Source organism: Natator depressus, chromosome 8, assembly GCF_965152275.1.
Source record: "Natator depressus isolate rNatDep1 chromosome 8, rNatDep2.hap1, whole genome shotgun sequence".
NCBI classification, from domain to species: domain Eukaryota; kingdom Metazoa; phylum Chordata; order Testudines; family Cheloniidae; genus Natator; species Natator depressus.
Genome location: NC_134241.1, coordinates 104,049,651 through 104,069,367, shown reverse-complemented (window position 1 = coordinate 104,069,367; position 19,717 = coordinate 104,049,651). Strand labels below are relative to the sequence as shown.

The 19,717-nt window shown below is 43.9% G+C and overlaps 1 protein-coding gene across 3 annotated transcripts in view; it reads right to left on the bottom strand.

Moving 5' to 3' along the window:
- Positions 1 to 16,621, bottom strand: part of KIF2C (kinesin family member 2C) — a 50,490-nt gene extending 33,869 nt beyond the window's left edge. The window contains exons 1-6 of one of the 3 annotated variants that reach the window (XM_074961886.1): positions 16,598 to 16,621; positions 11,593 to 11,687; positions 8,668 to 8,775; positions 8,309 to 8,357; positions 4,576 to 4,698; positions 1,209 to 1,322 (exon numbers count right to left, since the gene is read on the bottom strand). In XM_074961886.1, the coding sequence (XP_074817987.1) occupies positions 1,209 to 1,322; positions 4,576 to 4,675 (214 nt within the window). In that variant the 5' untranslated portion in view covers positions 4,676 to 4,698; positions 8,309 to 8,357; positions 8,668 to 8,775; positions 11,593 to 11,687; positions 16,598 to 16,621. Of the gene's footprint in view, positions 1 to 1,208; positions 1,323 to 4,575; positions 4,699 to 5,790; positions 5,839 to 8,308; positions 8,358 to 8,667; positions 8,776 to 11,592; positions 11,688 to 16,597 lie in introns of those variants that run through there. The other 2 variants (XM_074961885.1, XM_074961887.1) reach the window with 2 other exon arrangements.
- Positions 16,622 to 19,717: the final 3,096 nt, after the last annotated feature.

Here is a 19,717-nt window from a genome sequence, read left to right as displayed (position 1 = left end):
TCATTAGGAGATGTTTATACAGACTGTGGTTATGAATCTATGTACATAGAGTATTGCGCTCATACACTGTACTACAATTTCAAATACACTTCACAGCAGGCAGGGGCTCCTATTGAGCCAGGTGTTCACACAGAACCAAAACACAAGTGATGATCCATAATACAGCCCAGGAAGAGAGAAACAGAACCATTACAGTTAATGGGAAGAGACTGAGATGCCCCAGCTATCAAGCAGAAAGGGAATTCCCCACACTTTGAATAACCATAATCTGAGAGAAAGAAAAAGGCTGCAAACCCTGTTAAAAAGGGAAGGGGGTTGAGGACAAAGGCTTCAGAAACTGAGGGGCAGCCTCTACGCAGGAATCAGTCCATGAAACACTGGATCCCCTCTGCGACAGGGAGTATGGTGGGAAACTGTTCCGAGGCAATGGGTAACTATTAGCAAAGGGAATTTATCCGATATAGAAGTGTAAAGCCTGAAGTTGTATATATGTGTATTTTGTGTAACTCGTGTTTGCCTTTCCTTACTAGTTCATCTGTGATTTTTCTATTAAATGAACTTTATTTTTACCTCAAGGATGTCTCTGCTGTGCAATCTGCGTGGAGTGTGCATGCCAAAGTGAACTGATAACTGGGGGCTGTTCATACCTTTGGGGGGTGACAAGCAGAGAGGAAGTCAGGGTGCCTGGCAGTTACAGAACTTAGTAGACTTGGGACTGGACGGGCTGTTGGGAGTAACGAGGCTGGTGGAAGCCAGCGGAGAACTTTATGCTTGTGGGCTGGCTACTAGTGTCAGGGCTCCAAGCCATAGCAGCACAGCATTAAGGCACCTAAAGTTAAAAGGTAGGAGGTCACCTTATTGGTGTGGGCGATTCCCGCGCCCCCAACCACAAAAAAAAAAAAAAAAAATCACAGTGACCAGTGGTGTCTTCACAAAATATAGCTACCAGCTACTGAAGCTAGTTAGAAAGCCATTGTATTGCTATTCTGGGGTGGAGCCAGTCCTTCCAGGCAGATCTATTTGTATATCAGAACTGTACCATATTTCAATCTGAAGTCATCAGGATGTTTCCTTTTGCTGCTAAGCCACTTTCCAGGAAGTCATATTAAACCTATGAGCATATGGGGAAACAATCTTAACTGACGCTGCTTAGAGATGCAATGCTGGTCAATGAGCCAGCCAGCCCTCAGACAATAGTTCTTATTTACCTGGATTTGCTGAAGAGCTGCTTCTGATAGATGGATGTTCTTCTATAACTTCATGTACATTTGTCAGTGAGGATTCTGTAGCACAATGTGGCCTGGTAGTTCGGGCTCGGCCAGCTGTTGAAAGGAAGCAGGTCAATGGAACGGTATCTGTTAGACCTCAGAAATGAGGGAGAACAGCCTTCCGATTTATAGTGCCCCAAGACAAGAGTAGAGGGTGCGGAGGGAGAGGAGTCAGGCCATGAGCTGCCCTGCTCTCCAATTCTATGGCAGGTGAGGGAGATAGGGCTAATCCAGGAGATACAGCACTTGTATGGGATGCAGGCACCCAGTGGCCATTTCATAGTAATTTAGTATAAAAAACTGCCAATCCAATAAGAGTTCACAATCTGTAAGTGTTTCCTTTAATAGGCCAACATATAACAATGTATTAGGATAGTGCAGAATTCTGCACTAAGGTTGTACTATACACACCTTTAGCTTTATTCTCATTTGTGTGCACTATGGTACTGCCAATTATATGATCACATCTTTGCATGTATGTCATCAAGATAAAGTTACTTAAATACTTGACTATGGAACTGAAGATTACTGTAGTGAAGATATCTATGCACCGTACCTTAGCTTCTACATTTCCCATCTTTATTACTTACCTGTACAGCCTTAACATTGTATTCATACAGATTTTTGCACTGGATTTCTTAAAATCAAGGTTTGCCCAGTGTCCAAATTGCAGGTCAAGTATGTATTTCCACATAAGGTAGGTTATTTAAATGCATGAAGTGTGCAGGTTCTCTTGTTTTGTTTTTAAAGTGAGGCACAAGTGCTTCTCACCCCATACCAATCTCTCCTCTACCAGCAAGAGTTTTTAGAGATTTTGGCAGCATAACTCATGTAAAGGCTTAAATATGAGACACAAGATGGGTGAGGTAATATCTTTTAATGGACCAACTTCTGTTGGCAAAAGAGAGATTGCCTCACCCACCATCTCCTTTAAGCCTTAAAGTAATTTATGATGCTTGAGTAGCCTTAGAACCCGATCTTGCTCCCACTGAAGTAGATGGAGACTTTGCCATTTATTTCGATGAGAATAGGGTAGGACTTTTAGATTTTTTTCTTAAAAAGATTTTGGGAAGCTACAAAAAAGTGCTGGCTAGGGGAAAAAGTGCCTATCAAGCTTGACTCCTATTAGAAGTCTGAGATTTAAATGAAATCAAGTTTCAAGATCTATGCAGTGCCTTCAGCCTTGGCTACGTTTTTCAGTTTATGGATCTCATTGATAAAAGTCTGAAGATTAGGGCATTTGCCTACTTTAAGCAGTGTAACTTTAAAGCAAACTAGTTGAGAACTGTGCTTAAGAAAATGTTTTGCATCTGCATAACGATGCATGTCTAGCCTTAAAATTAGTTGTACATGCTGTTTCAGAGCCACAGATCCGTGCTATGCCCCAGCTTTTACATGGTCCCTTGGAGGAACCCCTTCAATGTACCAGGCCAGCAAGGGGTCCAACTCTTCCACAACTGAGCCTCTGGGCTCCAGCACTCGTTTCACACCATGAGCTCTGCCCAGCGAGTCTAACTGGGGAAGACTCCTGTTCAGAGACACTTTGCTCTTCAGGGATCAGTGCACCTCAGCATGTATTTGCAGTGACACCAGGCAGCCTTTTCAAAGCGGAGCAGGGTTTATTAGTCAACTGGAACACAGCGTTGCAAAGTCCTTCGGTTGCCATAGAGAAGCAAAGTGGAGACAGTCCATAGTGGCCAAGCCAGAGCTCCCATACTGGTTTCCTCTCTCTGGCTATGCCTACAGCACAAGCGCTGCAGTGGCACAGCTGCAGCTACACTGCTGTAGTGCAGGCACTTACTATGGTGCCTGGTGGGTTTTTTCCTGTGCTGCAGTAAATCCACCCCCCCGAAGAAGCAGTAACTAGGTTGACCAAAGAATTTTTCTGTTGACCTAGCTGCGTCTACAGTGGTCGTTAGGTTGACCAATACAGAGCACGGGGTGCAAAATTTCACAGCCCTGAGCAACGTAGTTAGTTTTAGATGTAGATCAGGCCTGTCTGTCCATCCCAGGTGAGCTCCTGGCCTTTCGAGAGATACAACTCTTACCCTAGCCTCCTGTCACCCCAGGACACTGCCTTCTTCCTACAGACTCATGCTGAGTTCACATGTTCTGCCTGCCAGAGTTTCCTGTGGCTAGTTATCAATTGTTCAGTTGTTGGGGTTCTCATTGTCCTTCTGGATCCTCCACTGATAGGGTTGTTTCAGCCAGACCTTTAACCACCCATTCATTTCACCCCAGACTGTTATGTGATACAATGCACCTCATGTTTCCTGCTCTACCCCAAGTGCTGATTTAACCTTTCAGTGTCTGTACATAGCAATGCAAAGCACACAGGGAAACTGAGGCACATATAGGACTCCAATTACTAGTTCCCACATTTGTCACACATGTGCAACAGGCAATTTAAAAAAAAAAAAAATCAACTTTGTTACACTTAAGACTACTTTTTCAAAGCCATAGCCCAAAGTCTGCATGGAACAGACTGAGTTTTAACAAACAACCTCTCTAAAGTTCAGGGCCCGTCATGAAAGCCAATATGCAACATGCAGCACACATGCTTTTGCTGTGTGAAGTGGCAAAATGAACAGTAGTAGCTACCAATAAAGCATTAAGTCTGCATTTCCAAAAGAACAAAGCAGGGCTCAAATACTTTCCTTACCCAATAGGTGTAAATACATACGACTGTACCAGTAATCAATACTGCTGCAGAATTTGAAGTACTTTAGCTACACTCAAGTACATCCATATCCCCAATTAATGGAATCTGTCAACGCAGTACAGCTCAGAGGCAATCCAGCTTTTTTTGTCCCCAAATATTGTCCCTATCTTAAGTTATCCTTGCTAAGTCTTTCAGATGAGATATAAAATGCACAATTAATAGCTTTTAGCAAGAGTAGGGCCATTACCCCTGCCATTCAAACCAAATTGCCATGTGGGTACAAATACACTTTGCACTTCCAAGAGAGCAGATACTTCACTTCCCATCCTAGCATTATGTATGCTATTGTGCACTGTTAAACAGATGTCAGATTCATCCTAAGACATGCATGTGGTGGATTAAGTGATTTATTTTTTCAACATCAGGAGAATTTCTGAAGTTATTTGAAATCCCTCTTAATTAGAAGCCCTATGTAAAATGCATGATCATGGACCTATTGTGGTCTCTTCTCTGTTTAAAAGGGGAAGAGATTTTGGTCAGTTCTTTCTGCTTTTACAGTTTGCACACCCATGAGATAAGCATATTGAAACACATAAGACATTCAGTTCAGTTTAATCACATTTTACTGAGCTTGTCTCCACTCACCAGGCACTGTTGAATGGTTTCTTGTTTGTGTAGAAGTGGAGGGATCCACCTCCATCTCATTATCTTGGAGGCTGCCCCGGGATTCTGTGATAACAGACATCCTGGTAGAACGGCTACGTAATACTTAGGAAATAAAGAATTCAAGGTCAGTATTGAGCACTGACAACAGCAGGCCAGTTTCTTCAAAAAAGATCAGTATGCTCATGAAAGTAAAGAACAATAAGGAAAGCAGCCTGGTTAAAGAGATACCATTCACAGCAGGCTCTCTGACCCTTTCGAGAAGTTTAGGGTGAGGCAGGGTGCTAGAAAGTCACCCGTTTGGTGAAGAGAGTGTTCTTAAAAAAATGCCACTAGTGGAAGATAAATAATTAACTCCAGATTTGCAGTTCCAATGGGTTCCTTTTCCTATTCCACTTTAATTAAAAAGAAAATTAGGATTCATTAATTTATGCTGAGGTTCCTGAACTACCATTCTTGAAAGGGACCAGAAGGCTCATCTTCATACTCCTGGTCACTGGATCAATCAATCTTGATGAAGGTGTTATAAATCCAGTGACTATTTGACAGGAATTTATCTGTCTCAGTCCACACATCACAAAATTAGCACCTCGGTTAAAGTCTCTGTGGAGACTTCCAAAGACAGCATACACATGGAGACAGCTTCTTTGTCATCACGGTCTCTCCATGTGAGGGTTGAGGAGGTATCATGCATCACCATGGCACCTAAGTACAGTTAGAGCTAGTGTGGAAACTTCCACCAATGCTAAATTCACTTAAAAGCTATGATTACAGCATCTGACTAATAAAAGCTGCACTATTTCAAGATTTACCATGCAAGCTGCAAGGGAATTAATGTCTTAGCAATCACACATTTAAATCTCTATTACTTTAAAATAGTTCTAGCTTCTTACCTGGAAATTCTTTTAGAGCTTTTATGCCAAGGCTATATCACCCATTCAAATAGTTTAAAATAGGCCTTTTTTGTGAAGAAAGCAAATCTTACGTGAAAAATTTAGAGTGCAATATAAAAATTGGATCTATTATCCCCTTTAACAATTGTAGGAATTTATCCAGAATAGAGCAATGAGTATTCTCATGTGAAGACAAGATTTCTATTGCACACCAAATGTTTATTAGAATAGTGGATAAACCCTGTGCACAGGAATTGTAATTGTGCCCATGAAGCTCAGTGCAGATCACACCAGAATTCTTTACCTGGTTGCTGCTGCTCGGGCGCAGAGACATTAGGGGTCACCGTTGCCACTTTAGGAACAAAAAAGAATTGTACTTCCATTATGCTTGGAGATGGAATTAAATGTTGTGTCCTTTGTGAAGTGTAACAATTTCCAAACCGGAGCTCACCAGAAACACTCTCAGTGTCTCCAGCACTCTGATCACTTCATTACGGAAAGAAATGGCATGCAGTATCGTGACACCACTGCTCCCTTATAGGACAGAATACCATAATTCAGAAGACTGGCAAGATTAGTTTAGGCAGAACCAATTTTTATAATTAACTTTTTTTCAAAGTTACCATTTATTTTAGCTTCCCTCAGGAGCTGATGCAGTAGTACACATTACACACTGATGGGGACTTTGCTTCCTTTTATGTGCTCAGCCGAAGAGGTTTGCAGGACCTGAAAGTGTTGAGCTTTCTAATCAGTTTAAGGCAGGGCTCAAAATAGGAGGATATTGGTCCCTGCTTCTGTAGCATAGATGTTTTGCAAAAGAGAACACACACTACTTTGCTTTCTTGCTGGATTCGGAGCTGGTCTTTCTTTATGCACTAAGACAGTGGTTCTCAACCTTTCCAGACTACTGTAACCCTTTCAGAAGTCGGATTTGTCTTACGTACACCCCAAGTTTCACCTCACTTAAAACACTACTTGCTTACAAAAATCAGACAAAAATACAAAAAAGTATCACAGCACACTATTGCTGAAAAATTGCTTGTTCTCATTTTTATCATATATATAAATCAAATGAAATATAAATATTGTATTTACATTTCAGCGTCTAGTATATAGAGGAATATAAATAAGTCAGTGTCTGTATGAAATTTTAGTTTGTACTGACTTCACAAGTGCTTTTTATGTAGCCTGTTGTAAAACTAGGCAAATATCTAGATGAGCGGATGTACCCCTGGAAGACCTCTAAGTACCTGGTTGAGAACCACTGCACTAAAACACTGGGACAATAGCCAGGCAACATGCACTGCAAATTTTCACTTATATTGTACGCATCAGAGTATCTCTAGGGAGGGCACTGCCCATCTGTCAGTAACTGGCTGGGTTAGGAGCACTTGATTGGTCAGCTAGCCATTCACTTCCAGGGAGTGACCAGCCTAGAGGCAATAACTCCTAGTACAATTTCCAGTCTACCCGTTTTATGGAGAGTTCCCTGGATTAGTGACAGTTTGGGATGCCTGGGTTCCTGTCAGATCTGCCACTCCCTGCAACAAGATTTGTATTGCCTTCTATCTCCAAGGTCACACAGAGAGCCAACAGAGAGAGCTCAGAAAGCCAGTAGCAGCTGGGGTGAAAGCCTCCTGTTCCAAAGCTTAGCACTCCTGTACTGGACAGGACAAATGGTAGCAAGCAGGAGGCTTGCTGCACTTTTGGAGGGAAGGAAGGAAGGCAGAGCCAACATGTCAGGGGGCAAGGAGAACATAGCTAGCATAGGACGCTAATTCGTAACTTAGAATTCTATGGAGAGCTAGTCACACTTGTGACCACTGTTCCCTCTAAGCTGTGCGCGTGCACACAGATCCTAAACCCCATGCACACGGCAAAACACACAAATTTGCACAGAAGAAATTTTTTGCACACACGGCCTGTCAAAAATTAGAGGGAACATTGCTTGTGACCATGTGCACTGAGGTGGCAAACTGTACACACTCTAGTAATCTTTCCTCCCCAAACTAACAAAAAGCCCCAAGAAATAAATTAGTCAACTAAAATCTGAAAGTTAAAGTTAGATATGGGATGGGAACTACACCGGACCCTCGCTAGAATGCGGGATTTGGGATCCATGTGTGGTACCGCGTTATAGCGGGGATTGTGTTAAAATGAATTGCAATTAAATTTGGGATCCATGGCTGCGACTGCATTATATGTGAATTCGTGCTATATAGACACTCGTTCTAGCGAGGGTCTTGTATATTTCCCAGCTAGCCCCATACCTTCCAGCCCAGGAAGAATAACCTCTTATGGACCCCACCTTCCCTTGCAACATGCCAATCCTCAACTAGCTTTGTTCAAAACATTTTATTCTGTTGACACAAGAACCATTGACCCTATTCCAGAGCCTCTCTACGCACTCACTTTCCATTGGATTATGGAATTTGCAAAGTAGAATTTACTAGTATTAGCTGTAGTAAGAACTCCCCTGAAGCCTGTAGAACTATACAACTTGGAAGAGGAAAAAACACTGTTGTGATAAAAGGCAAATTACAATCACCAGCTTGCCAGCTCATAGATGCACAAAAGCAGCCTGCTGGCAGTAGGCCTGTATTAGGGTACCCAAGGTAGGAACCCTCCAAGACACAGAAAAGCCTCAGAATGCCTTAGGACTAATGATTTAAAACTCAGATTTCAATAAGGAACCAGCATAAAGTACAATTGCTTAACTAGTACATTTTGTAGTGTTGTGTTGCCTAAATTAGATTAGTAAATCTCCAGCATAATTTATTTTTGTCTTATGACTATAGACAAGAATTAAGAGTCATTTTTACCTTCTCTTGGAGCAGGAATTTTTGAAAGCGTTGTTCTACGTTTTTGTTTCTGCAAAAAGTTAAAAAGCCACTGCAGTAAGTATCTGAAGCACCTACCATGCTCTTGGCATTATACAATTAAGATATGGTAACAAATACAAGGATGTGCCTGTTCTTTTATAGAAAGCAGTACAGGAAGCCCCAAAAAAATCCATATAGAACAAAACATGCATACCCAGAGACCTCAAAGTTTAAAATGGAAGGTAAGTGAAAGAATCAAAGCAGTTTTAAAAATAATCTGTACTTATTTATGTTCTGACATGCTGCGGTTTGAATTTTAGTACCATAACAAGAGTCTGAAGAGTTTAAGGATTACATACCTGTACAGTTACATTCTCCTGCAGAGGCAGGTTCTCTTTCACATCAGAAGCAGAAGGAATTTCTTCTAAAATCTCTGGATTTATTGTTATCACATCTTCAATCTCAATCTACAAAGGCAAAGACAAGATTTACATAGTAGACAATTTCTGTTCTAACTCCAATGTAAGACAAATAGCTTGACATAAACCTTAAATAAAGACAACCAAATATAAGCCATTCATTTGTTTGATGTGGAAAATTCGGGTTGCCTTGATTAGTAATGTATTTTAAATTCCACTTGAGCAGTCTAATCGGACTATAATAGAAATCTGCTAGTGAGACCATCTACCAGCGTCTGCCAACCACCACTCAGTTCCGCAGGAGCCATTGGGCACTTCTGAAAACACTAGCAAAGCACATTTGTCACCGTTTTAATCTCTTGTGGCTAATCTTAGTAAAGCTCTCAATCACTTCATGATTTCTGCTCTAGGAGAGCATTACGAGTTTACAATATAGTTGTGCTTGTTGAAATAATTATATTAAAAAGCTGCTCACACGGAGGTAAATGAAGCATTCAACATTTAAACCAAAACAATTAAATTCATCTGCATTTTCCCCATATTCACCCTCCTGCTATTTGCAAGTGGGAGTAAATAAGTGATTTCACCTCAACCGCCAAACTCCTGCTTTACCCTGTAGTGAAGTCATAATCCTTTATCTACAACATTCTGCAGCTCTGGAAAAAGTGTGATGTCACAAGTGTCTGTGGGGGAGGAGGGGGGTAGTGAGGAGTTGGGCTGTGAAGGAGAAAACTTAGGCACAAACTGAGTCTCTCCCCCTTATTTTTACTGTGTAAAGATAACCTTATAAAACACTGAGTTTGTATGCCACATAGTTGTATAATTATCACTTCATCCTCCACCGAAACTAAGCTGCCTTTGATATTGAAATAGTACCTATTCTGCACAAGTAAGTTAAGTTTATATATTAAATATTAACCTTTTAGAGGCTTTAAGTGAAAACAACTGTGTCATTTAATCCTCTGTAAAATGAGCAAATACACAATATTAACTGTTCTCATACAAAAGAGAAAGTATTCACCAGATTTTTAAAACAGATTTTGAGATATGTGATTGTCTCCAAGTATTATGGAAACCCAGGACAATCATCAAGTTTACTCACTTCTAAGAGAGACCTTGGTAAATGCCAGTCCCTCCAACTCACCTGGGCTCTGACAGTCATGGTTTCTTCCCATTACGATAGCAGATCACTTTGCAGGTTCTGCAAGTCAGAAAACCTAGACCCCCATGATACCTGTGCAACCTCATTGATCTTATGCTCATGGGTTTGCACTGGTAGAGTTCAAACTAATTTGCCTGCAAAACATCTATTAATGGTGATTATGCATGACATAGCATACCCAGCTTCAATGTCAGAGCGCCACCTCATCTTTCAAATCTTCCTCTACCTGCCGGTACATATTTAGAATTCTGACTAGCCTAGATCTGATAAGAGTTTCAAGTCTCAGACAATGCAATTAGTAGTTGGACTCTGGCCCAAACCTCACGGCTAATTCGCCATCTGTTGCAAAGACATCTGGGATCTCGTGAGCAAGCTCCTCAGTATAAACATCCACTAAGTTTCAGGAAAAGCAAAAGTTTCCCTGAGTGAGAATAAAATAAGCAGAACTAAAAAAAGGAATGTAGTAAATTGTGCAAGCTGGGAGGAGATTTACAAAATCAGATTCCAAAACAGGAAACAAGGAAAACCCTTTTCTACAGCCAATGGAGCGGGAAGATGTCCGGCAGAATATTAGAAATACCTCCAGCTCTTTCTCAGCTTGTCTGTCAAAGACAATGGAGATATTCTAAGTATGGTTTTAATGCATAAGTGGGTAGGGGATGTCCAAAGTATCCAGCTAATCTCACATTTTGCCATATGTTAGGAAATTCTTCCAGAAAATTCTTGAGAGATCATTAAAGGTGCTGAACGCCAATAGAGAGCTGCCAAGGTTGCGTAAGCCAGGCCTTTGTTAAGAGCATGACAGTACGACACTAATGAAGAAGTCATAACTCATCACTTATGAGTCGTAAAACAAATGTATGTATATAAATACACGTACATTTAGTTTTATTCTGAATCAACTATTCTTACTAGAAAAAAAAATAAAAAGACATTGCCCTCAGAGGCAGTGTGTGTCAGCAATACTATTCGCAAAAAGAAAAAAAGAGTACTTGTGGCACCTTAGAGACTAACCAATTTATTTGAGCATAAGCTTTTGTGAGCTACAGCTCACTTCATGTAGCTCACGAAAGCTTATGCTCAAATAAATTGGTTAGTCTCTAAGGTGCCACAAGTACTCCTTTTCTTTTTGCGAATACAGACTAACACGGCTGCTATTCTGAAACCTAGCAATACTATTGCAATTATTATTTGTGATTAGTTGGAATACAGTGGTCCAGTTTACAGAAATGAGCAATAAGGGGTTTTCACAGTTTTCCTACCCTCAAACTAAAGAGCCAAAGACAAATATGGCCCAAAATTAAGGATTTGTAAAAACAGACTTAGTTTTTGTAAGGCCAATAAAATCTTAATTTTCTTTGGAACGTAATGTAACAGATGAAGGTTTATCTGCAGCATTTCCAAACCAAATATTACAACTTTTATGCATTTGAATCTGAAGAGTTAGAACATACTACAAACAAAAAGTGAACTGCCCAAGCTGTTCTCCTTGTCCTAGGTGACAGAAATACTATTATATTTTTAACCCTCAGTTTAATGAGCCACGAAATTCTATGAAACACATGTAAGAAAACTGGCTTTAAGCCCAAAGGATCTTTATTTAAGAGAGTCATGGATTTCAGCCCCATGCTTTATAACTATGCAATTCAAAGATGCTGCTTTACTCCAGATAGAGTGAGCCTGGGGACACCTCTCACACTCACCTCTTTTCCTTTGGTTGATTCCCCTTCTGACCATTCTACCGAGACAGACAGCCTTTCAACATTTACAGTCTTTATAATTGCACTGTGAATTAAGCCTAAGGATTAAAGATAAATTCACATTTCATCAGGTCATTCAACACAACACAATTAACTTTTGCTGAAGAGAACAAGTCCTCATATTCATCTCTGTAATACCAATTCAAGATTGGAAGAATAGTTTTTCAGAGAGAAATTTGCCAGTATTCTGTATCCAAAGCTATGCGCCATTGTTAAAATCTGGGAATGGCCTTCATACTATAAATATTGGATAAACATTCAAGACACAAAAAAGCAATGAAGCTGTTAACTCTGCTGTCAGCCAGCAATTTCCTAAGAGTACCAACACCCTTGAGGACCCAGCTGCCCAAAGGAAATTAATGCCCCAGCAAAGGGACAATAATAGCTTAAAGACCACATCCCTGCCAGAAAAGGTGTTGTGCTATTTTTAGAGCCCGAACACTGAAAGACTTCTGGCTTACTTAGCTTATTTTGACAGCACTTAGTAGATGTTTTCCCATTTATATGGGGTTTTCCTACACGGCAACCAGGGGAAAGAATTTTTTTTTTTTAAAGTGGAAAAAACAGTCCCATAAAAAAGAAAAAACACACACAAAGATAGCCTGGGGGAGTTCAAGGGTCTGTTTAGGACCAGAAACCACTTTTTAAATAGCACTGAAGTCTGCTAAACATGTTTACAGCATCCTTTCATTTTCAATCTCCTTTGGAAAGGACAGAGTCTCATATATGCCTTGTGTCATTGGAAAGATTTCAGCAATAACGGAAAGGAAAAAAAGCCAAGTCTGTAAGAAGACCAGTCCCCTAGGGCATCACAAGCAGTAAGTCCAACAGAAGCAACCAAAGGCAAGAGAGAGAATATAAGAACAACCATACTGGGTCAGACCAATGATCCATGTAGCCCAGTATCTGGTCTTCCAATACTGGCCAGTATCAGATGCTTCAGAGGGAAAAAGCACACATTGGGGGAAGAGGGTGTGCACACATCCATAGTGAATATGACAGCCCCATTTGAGCATGGAGCTCTTACAGTTTCCCTGCATACCCAGTGATGACAAAATACAACATGGTTTTACAAAAGGTAGATCGTGCCAAACCAACCTGATCTCCTTCTTTGAGAAAGTAACAGATTTTTTTTAGACAAAGGAAACGCAGTGGATCTAATTTACCTAGATTTTAGTAAGGCGTTTGATACAGTGCCACATGGGGAATTATTAGTTAAATTGGATAAGATGGGCATCAATAGGAAAATTCAAAGGTGGATAGGGAATTGGTTAAAGGGGAGACTACAACGGGTCCTACTGAAAGGTGAACTGTCAAGCTGGAGGGAGGTTACCAGTGGAGTTCCTCAAGGATCAGTTTTGGGACCAATCTTATTTAATCTTTTTATTACTGACCTCGGCACAAAAAGTGGGAGTGTGCTAATAAAGTTTGCGGATGATACAAAGTTGGGAGGTATTGCTAATTTAGAGAAGGACAGGGATACCCTACAGGAGGATCTGCATGACCTTGTAAACTGGAGTAATAGGAATAGGATGAAATTTAATAGTGAGAAGTGTAAGGTCATGCATTTAGGGATTAATAACAAGAAATTTAGTTATACGCTAGGGACGCATCAATTAGAAGTAACGGAAGAGGAAAAGGACCTTGGAGTATTGGTTGACCATAGGATGACTATGAGCCGCCAATGTGATATGGCCGTGAAAAAAGCTAATGCGGTCTTGGGATGCATCAGGAGAGGTATTTCCAGTAGGGATAAGGAGGTTTTAGTACCATTATACAAGGCACTGGTGAGACCTCACCTGGAATACTGTGTGCAGTTCTGGTCTCCCATGTTTAAGAAGGATGAATTCAAACTGGAACAGGTACAGAGAAGGGCTACTAGGATGATCCGAGGAATGGAAAACTTGTCTTATGAAAGGAGACTCAGGGAGCTTGGCTTGTTTAGCCTAACTAAAAGAAGGTTGAGGGGAGATACGATTGCTCTCTATAAATATATCAGAGGGATAAATACCAGAGAGGGAGAGGAATTATTTAAACTCAGTACCAATGTGGACACAAGAACAAATGGATATAAACTGGCCACTAGGAAATTTAGATTAGAAATTAGACGAAGGTTTCTAACCATCAGAGGAGCGAAGTTTTGCAATAGCCTCCCGAGGGAAGCAGTGGAGGCAAAAGATCTATCTTGCTTTAAGATTAAACTCGATAAGTTTATGGAGGAGATGGTATGATGGGATAACATGGTTTTGGTAATTAAATATTCATGGTAAATAGGCCCAATGGGTTATTAGATGGGGTAAGATCTGAGTTACCCGGGAAAGAATTTTCTGTAGTATCTGGCTGATGAATCTTGCCCATATGCTCAGGGTTTAGCTGATCGCCATATTTGGGGTCGGGAAGGAATTTTCCTCCAGGGCAGATTGGAAGGCCCTGGAGGTTTTTCGCCTTCCTCTGTAGCATGGGGCACGGGTCACTTGCTGGAGGATTCTCTGCTCCTTGAAGTCTTTAAAGTACGATTTGAGGACTTCAATAGCACAGATATAGGTGTGAGGTGTTTTTTTTTTTTTAGGAGTGGTGGGTGAAATTCTGTGGCCTGCGTTGTGCAGGAGGTCAGACTAAATGATCATAATGGTCCCTTCTGACCTAAATATCTATGAATCTATGACAGGACAGGGGAGAAAGGGACTTGTCCCAGCTGCAACCCAGAGGTCCAGGGTGGATGGGGGCTCTCCTCCTGACCCCTCACCCCCAATAGAGAGGCTGCTTCCCAGAGGTGGGGAGTACTGAGGAATGGTAGAAGGAGAAACAGCGGAATAAAGACAATGGACTTCAAGAAGGCAGACTTTAGCAAACTCTGAGAACTAGTATGTAAGATCCCATGGGAAGCCAGTCTTAGGAGAAAAAAAGCTCAGGAGAGTTGGCAGTTTTAAATAGACATTATTAAGGACACAAAAACAAACTGTCTGAATGCATTGGAAAGACAGGAAGTATGATAGATTGGCCTCAATCTAACGATAGATTAGTGTTAATGGCCTCAAACGCAAAGAGTCAAAGGTAGAAGAAAGTAGTAAGGATGTAAATATCAGTTAAAAAAGTTAACCGGTTAAACGATTTAAATGATTTTGTTTAACTGGTTAACCATTAACTGTGGTAGCTGGGGGGAAAACAGTGGGGGCTGAGGCCAATCCAGCCAGGGCCAGGCTCCTCCCCCGGCTGAGACTGAGCCTGCGGGACCCCAGCAGAAGCAGCACAGCTGTGGCTGGGGCTGCTCCCTCTGACCCCACGTGGGGCCACCAGGGTTAACGGTTAACCAGTTAACCTTTTACATCCCTAGAAAGTAGATCAAATTACAAAGGATGAATATAAAACAAAACAAAAAGCACAAGCATGTAGGGACAAAGTTAGAAAAGACAGGGCACAAAATGAGATTAAACTAGCTAGGGACATACAGGGTGACAAGAAAACATTTTACAAATAAGCTAGAAGCAAGATACCAAGGCCAGAGTAGGCCCGTTACGCAATAAGGAGGGAAAGACAACAACAGAAAATGCAGCAATGACCAAATTATTAAATGTCTTTTTTGTTTCAGTCTTCACCAGAAAGATTAGCAGTGATCGTACGACTAACATAGTGAACATTAGTGTACATGGATTAGGAGCGAAGATTAAAATAGGTGAAGAACAAGTTAAGAATTAAGGTATGTCTACACTTAAAATGCTACAGCATAGACACTACCTATGGCAACGGGAGGATTCTCCTGGTGACATAGGTAATCCACCTCTCCCAGAGGCAGTAGCTACGGCAACAGAAGAATTCTTCAGTTGACCTAGCGCCATCTACAACAGGACTTTGGTTGGTGTAACTATGCTGCTCAGGGGTGTGGATTTTTCACACCTCATAGAGATGTAGTTACTCTGACCTAATTTTCTATTCTAGACCAGGCCTTACTTAGGCAAGTTAGATGTCTTCCAGTCAGCGAGCCCTGACAAAATACACCCTAGAATATTTTAAGGAACTGGCTGAAGAGATCCCTGAGCCATTAACAATTATCTTTGAGAATTTGTGGAGGAAGAGAGAGATCCCAAAGCTCTGGAAAAGGGCAAATATAGTACCCATCTATAAAAAGAGGACTTAGACCAGTCATCTTAACTTCAGTACCTGGAAAGAAAATGGAGCAAACAATGAATTTGTAAGCAGCTAGAAGATAAGGTAGTAAGTAACAGTCAGTACAGATTTGGCAAGAAAAAAATCAAGTCAAACCAACCTAATATCCTTCTTTAGGAGAGTAACAAGCCTTGTGGATAGGAAGAAGCAGTAGATGTGATATCTCTCAACTTTAGTACGGCTTTTGATACCGTCTCATAAGCAAACTGGGGAAACAGATCCCAGAGGAACCGAGGACAAGGCTGGAAAACCACACTCCTCGGTCGTTCTCTAGCGATCAGTGGTTCCCAGTCAGGCCCATGGAGCGGGGACCTGGCCTGGGGCTGGCTCGAGTGAAAACTGTCAGCGAGGACCTGGGGAGCAGCCCAGAGTGCAGCCCGTTACCGAGCTCGCAGAGGACACCCGGCGGGGCGGGGCTAAAAGGCCTTTGGGAGGCCAGGGTGAGAAGCCAGCAGCAGCAGCTGGGCAAGCGAGAGGGAGGGGCTGGAAGCCAAGAAGGCCGAAGGCAACGCCCCGCGCCCAGGGAGAAGGCCGAGGGCGCAACGACGGAACGGGACAGGCCCTGCCCGGGAAGGAGCAGCGGGGACAGGGATCCGGGGGAAGCGCAGACCACAAAGCAAACGGGAGGCAGCGATGTAACAGTGCTGCAAAGACCCACCCCGCCCCCGCCCGCTGAGCGGGCCCCTCCAGCCAGACCCTCGAGGAAGCGGGCGGTACGGAAGGCGGCGGGGGTCAATCCTGTCAGAGACCCCCCCCGTCACGCGCGCGCTCCCCCCGCACTCACCGTTGCTCCGCTGAATCTTAATAAGCCGGCCGGGCTGCAGGCGGCTGCAGACCACGGAGTCCATAGCGCCGGGGGGGGTGGACGGGGGGGGTCCTCGGGGCCGCTGGACCAAGGGGAGGCACGAAGGGGTCCGTGGGCCCAGCGGTACCGCGTCCAATCAGCAGCTGGGCATGGCGGGCCCCCCGCAACCGCCGCCGATTTAAACTCCGCGCGCCGGCGTGCCGCAGGGCCTACCGGGAAACGCGGCCTCGGAACCACAAGCCCCAGCATGCTGTGCGTGTGCAGGGAACTCCATCTCCCAGCATGCCGAGGGGGCGCCGGCGCGGCGCACCTATTGGGAACTACAACACCCAGCATGCCGCGGGGCCGTCTCTCAGAGCGCTGCGGGACCTCCACGCGCGGTGCACCCTGGGAGATGTAGTCCTTCTAGGGCGGCGCGGTCTAGCTGCCCAGCTACACGTGGTGCTGACACCCCGGCGGGGTTTCCCCCTCTGTCCGGGCCCCGGGCCTGCAGGCGAGGGGCAACCGGGGAGGGATGGGGAAATAAGGCCCTGACCCTGCCTGTAGGACCCAAATAATCAGGGATAATGGAAAAGCGGGGACAGTGATTCCCACTCCAGAGAACCCCTCCCCCACTCAGCATGTGCCCCCGTGAGTCACTGGCCACCCCACTTCCACCCCCAGCCTGGGCTCCTTGCTGTCTCCTGGAGCAGGGGGGTCACATTACAAACACCTTCGTGCATTTACAGTGAAAGCTGGAAAGCGGTGTCTTTCCCTGTGTCACATGCCAGCAGCTGTTTGGGTTCGGCCTGGCCAAGGGGAAGGTCGCCGGCAGGATGCCCTTGCAGCCGTCAGCCTCTGCACGGGGCTGAACTGCATCCCCACGTTGTGGGTGTGGTGTGGAACAGGGCCCCTGCACTTCAGGCATTTCGGGCTGTGAAATTAACTTCCAGAGTGCAGGAGGCATTTCAGAATGACGCTCCCAGCACTACTGTATGCCGTGTTATTGTGGCCCTGTTCGTCCCAGAATATTAGAGAGGCAAGGGGGTGAGGTCATATCTTTTGTTGGACCAACTTCTTCTGGTGAGAGAGACGAGTTTTTGAGCTTCTTTCCTCCAGCCAGGCGGTGTAGCAATCAGGCAGCCTACTATAAGCCAGCTGTGCACATGAGGTTGCCCAGAGACTGGCTCTGCTGCCGGCCTTGATTTCTGACACACTAGATTTCTCTCAGGACTGCCCATGTCTCCCTTTCACCCCTGCATCAGCTGTAGGAATCCTCCTGGTAAATAGCAAGGCTGCATACCTTTGTGGTTTGCCCAGCGCCCTTTTTGAACAAGACTCTGCTACGTCTCTTGTGAAGTGGCCCGAGGGTAATATCTTCCAACGTAAGGGCAGCCTGCAGGGGTGTACTGGCAATTACTAACCTCCGCCCTGCAGCCCCTCACCGACCCAACAGCCCCCTCTACCCCCCCAAAACCTCCACAGCCACTCACCCACCCCACAGCCAACACTCATCTAAGTACACCACAGCCACCCACCCAGCATTTTGACAGGAGTCCTATACAAGGGGAAGTAATTTAGAAAATGTCTTACCACCTGGAAGCGAACCCCAGGGTGGGAAGAGAAGATAGGAATGGCCTTCCAAAATGGTGGGAAAAGAAACATTGTATCATTGTTGGCATGGAGACTAGGATTGGGGACAGTAAGGCCTTGTGTTTTTTCTGGTTTCCTTTAGCACCTGTAACGCCACAGCCTGTGCAAAGAGGGAAGTTAGCACCTGCAGAGGCTGGAAAAAAAAGACAAGAGAGGAAATGTTCCAGGAACTAGTGACTACATTCCAACAGAGGGCCTTGAAGGCAGAAGTTTGGAGGGAAGGTTTCCTGGTGCAATCACAAAGCATCAAAGAAGAGTGCATGGCCTTGGAAAGGGACATGATGCAGACTCACACAGCACGGTTGGAGCACCTTTTGTGACAAAGGTCAAGCACTGCTCCTCAACCTTGCAATGTCCTGCAGACTATAGGGAACACACTAGACAGGGACAACCATTTCATTCAAACTTTACAACTCCTTCCAGAATAATCCACCTACCAGGATGTGGTGACCCGATGTCCCGATTTTATAGGGGCAGTCCTGATATTTGGGGCTTTGTCTTATATAGGTACCTATTATCCCCCACCCCCTGTCCTGATTTTTCACCCTTGCTATCTGGTCACCCTACTAATATGGAGAAGGAGAACCCCTTCAAACACATCACCTACAGGAGTTTCTGAGCCTTCAGTTTGGCCATGCCACAGTTCCACTGGCCTCAGGTTTGCACTGTGTTCTTAGTTTACTGATTTTTTAAATCAAGTAGTTATGTATTCCCTACGTTATTTGTTCATTCAATCAATTTTTTGGGGTAGAACTCAGCTGAAAAAGGTCATTGAGGTACAGCGCAACCCACAAATTATGTAACATCCACCTGTAGTATCAATTCCTAATAAAATCAGCACACAAACAAACACATTTCAGTCATTTCCTTGGCTACAGCATATTCGTTACCCACAACTATCCCCTGGGCACAGTGCATCCTTGACCCTGGTTCTTTGATCACTTGGGGCTAGATTCACAAAAGGACTTATGCACCAAATCGTCACCTTAGGCACCTAAATCCCAGAATCAGGCCCCACTGGGATTCCCAAAACCCCTACTCAGCTGCTGCTGAACTTTGTAGATGTCTAATTTAACTCGGCACCCCCAGTTTTGCAGGTAAAGTTCCTTAGGCCCCTATGTTGCTGCCTGTACACGAAGCAGCAGAGCCAACCATCCCCAGGGCAGCTGCCGAGAGGCCAGAAGCAGCTCCCGCCCAGCACTTCTCTGCACAGCTCACAGCAGAAGGGAGGGCTGGAGCGGGTCTGGGAGCAGGGCACAGACAGGCTTGTGGACTGGGACCTTGCTGAGATTCTCTTCCCTTCTCAGGTTGGGAGTACCAGCTCATCTGCAAACCCACAACGCTTTGTGCATTGAAAAGCCTTTCTTTGAGCATTTTGGTGTCCATTGAAAGATGTGCTAATTTCTGTTCAGCTACTCTTCAGGGGATTGGGCTGCACAAAACATGGAGCCCTAAAATGAAAAGATT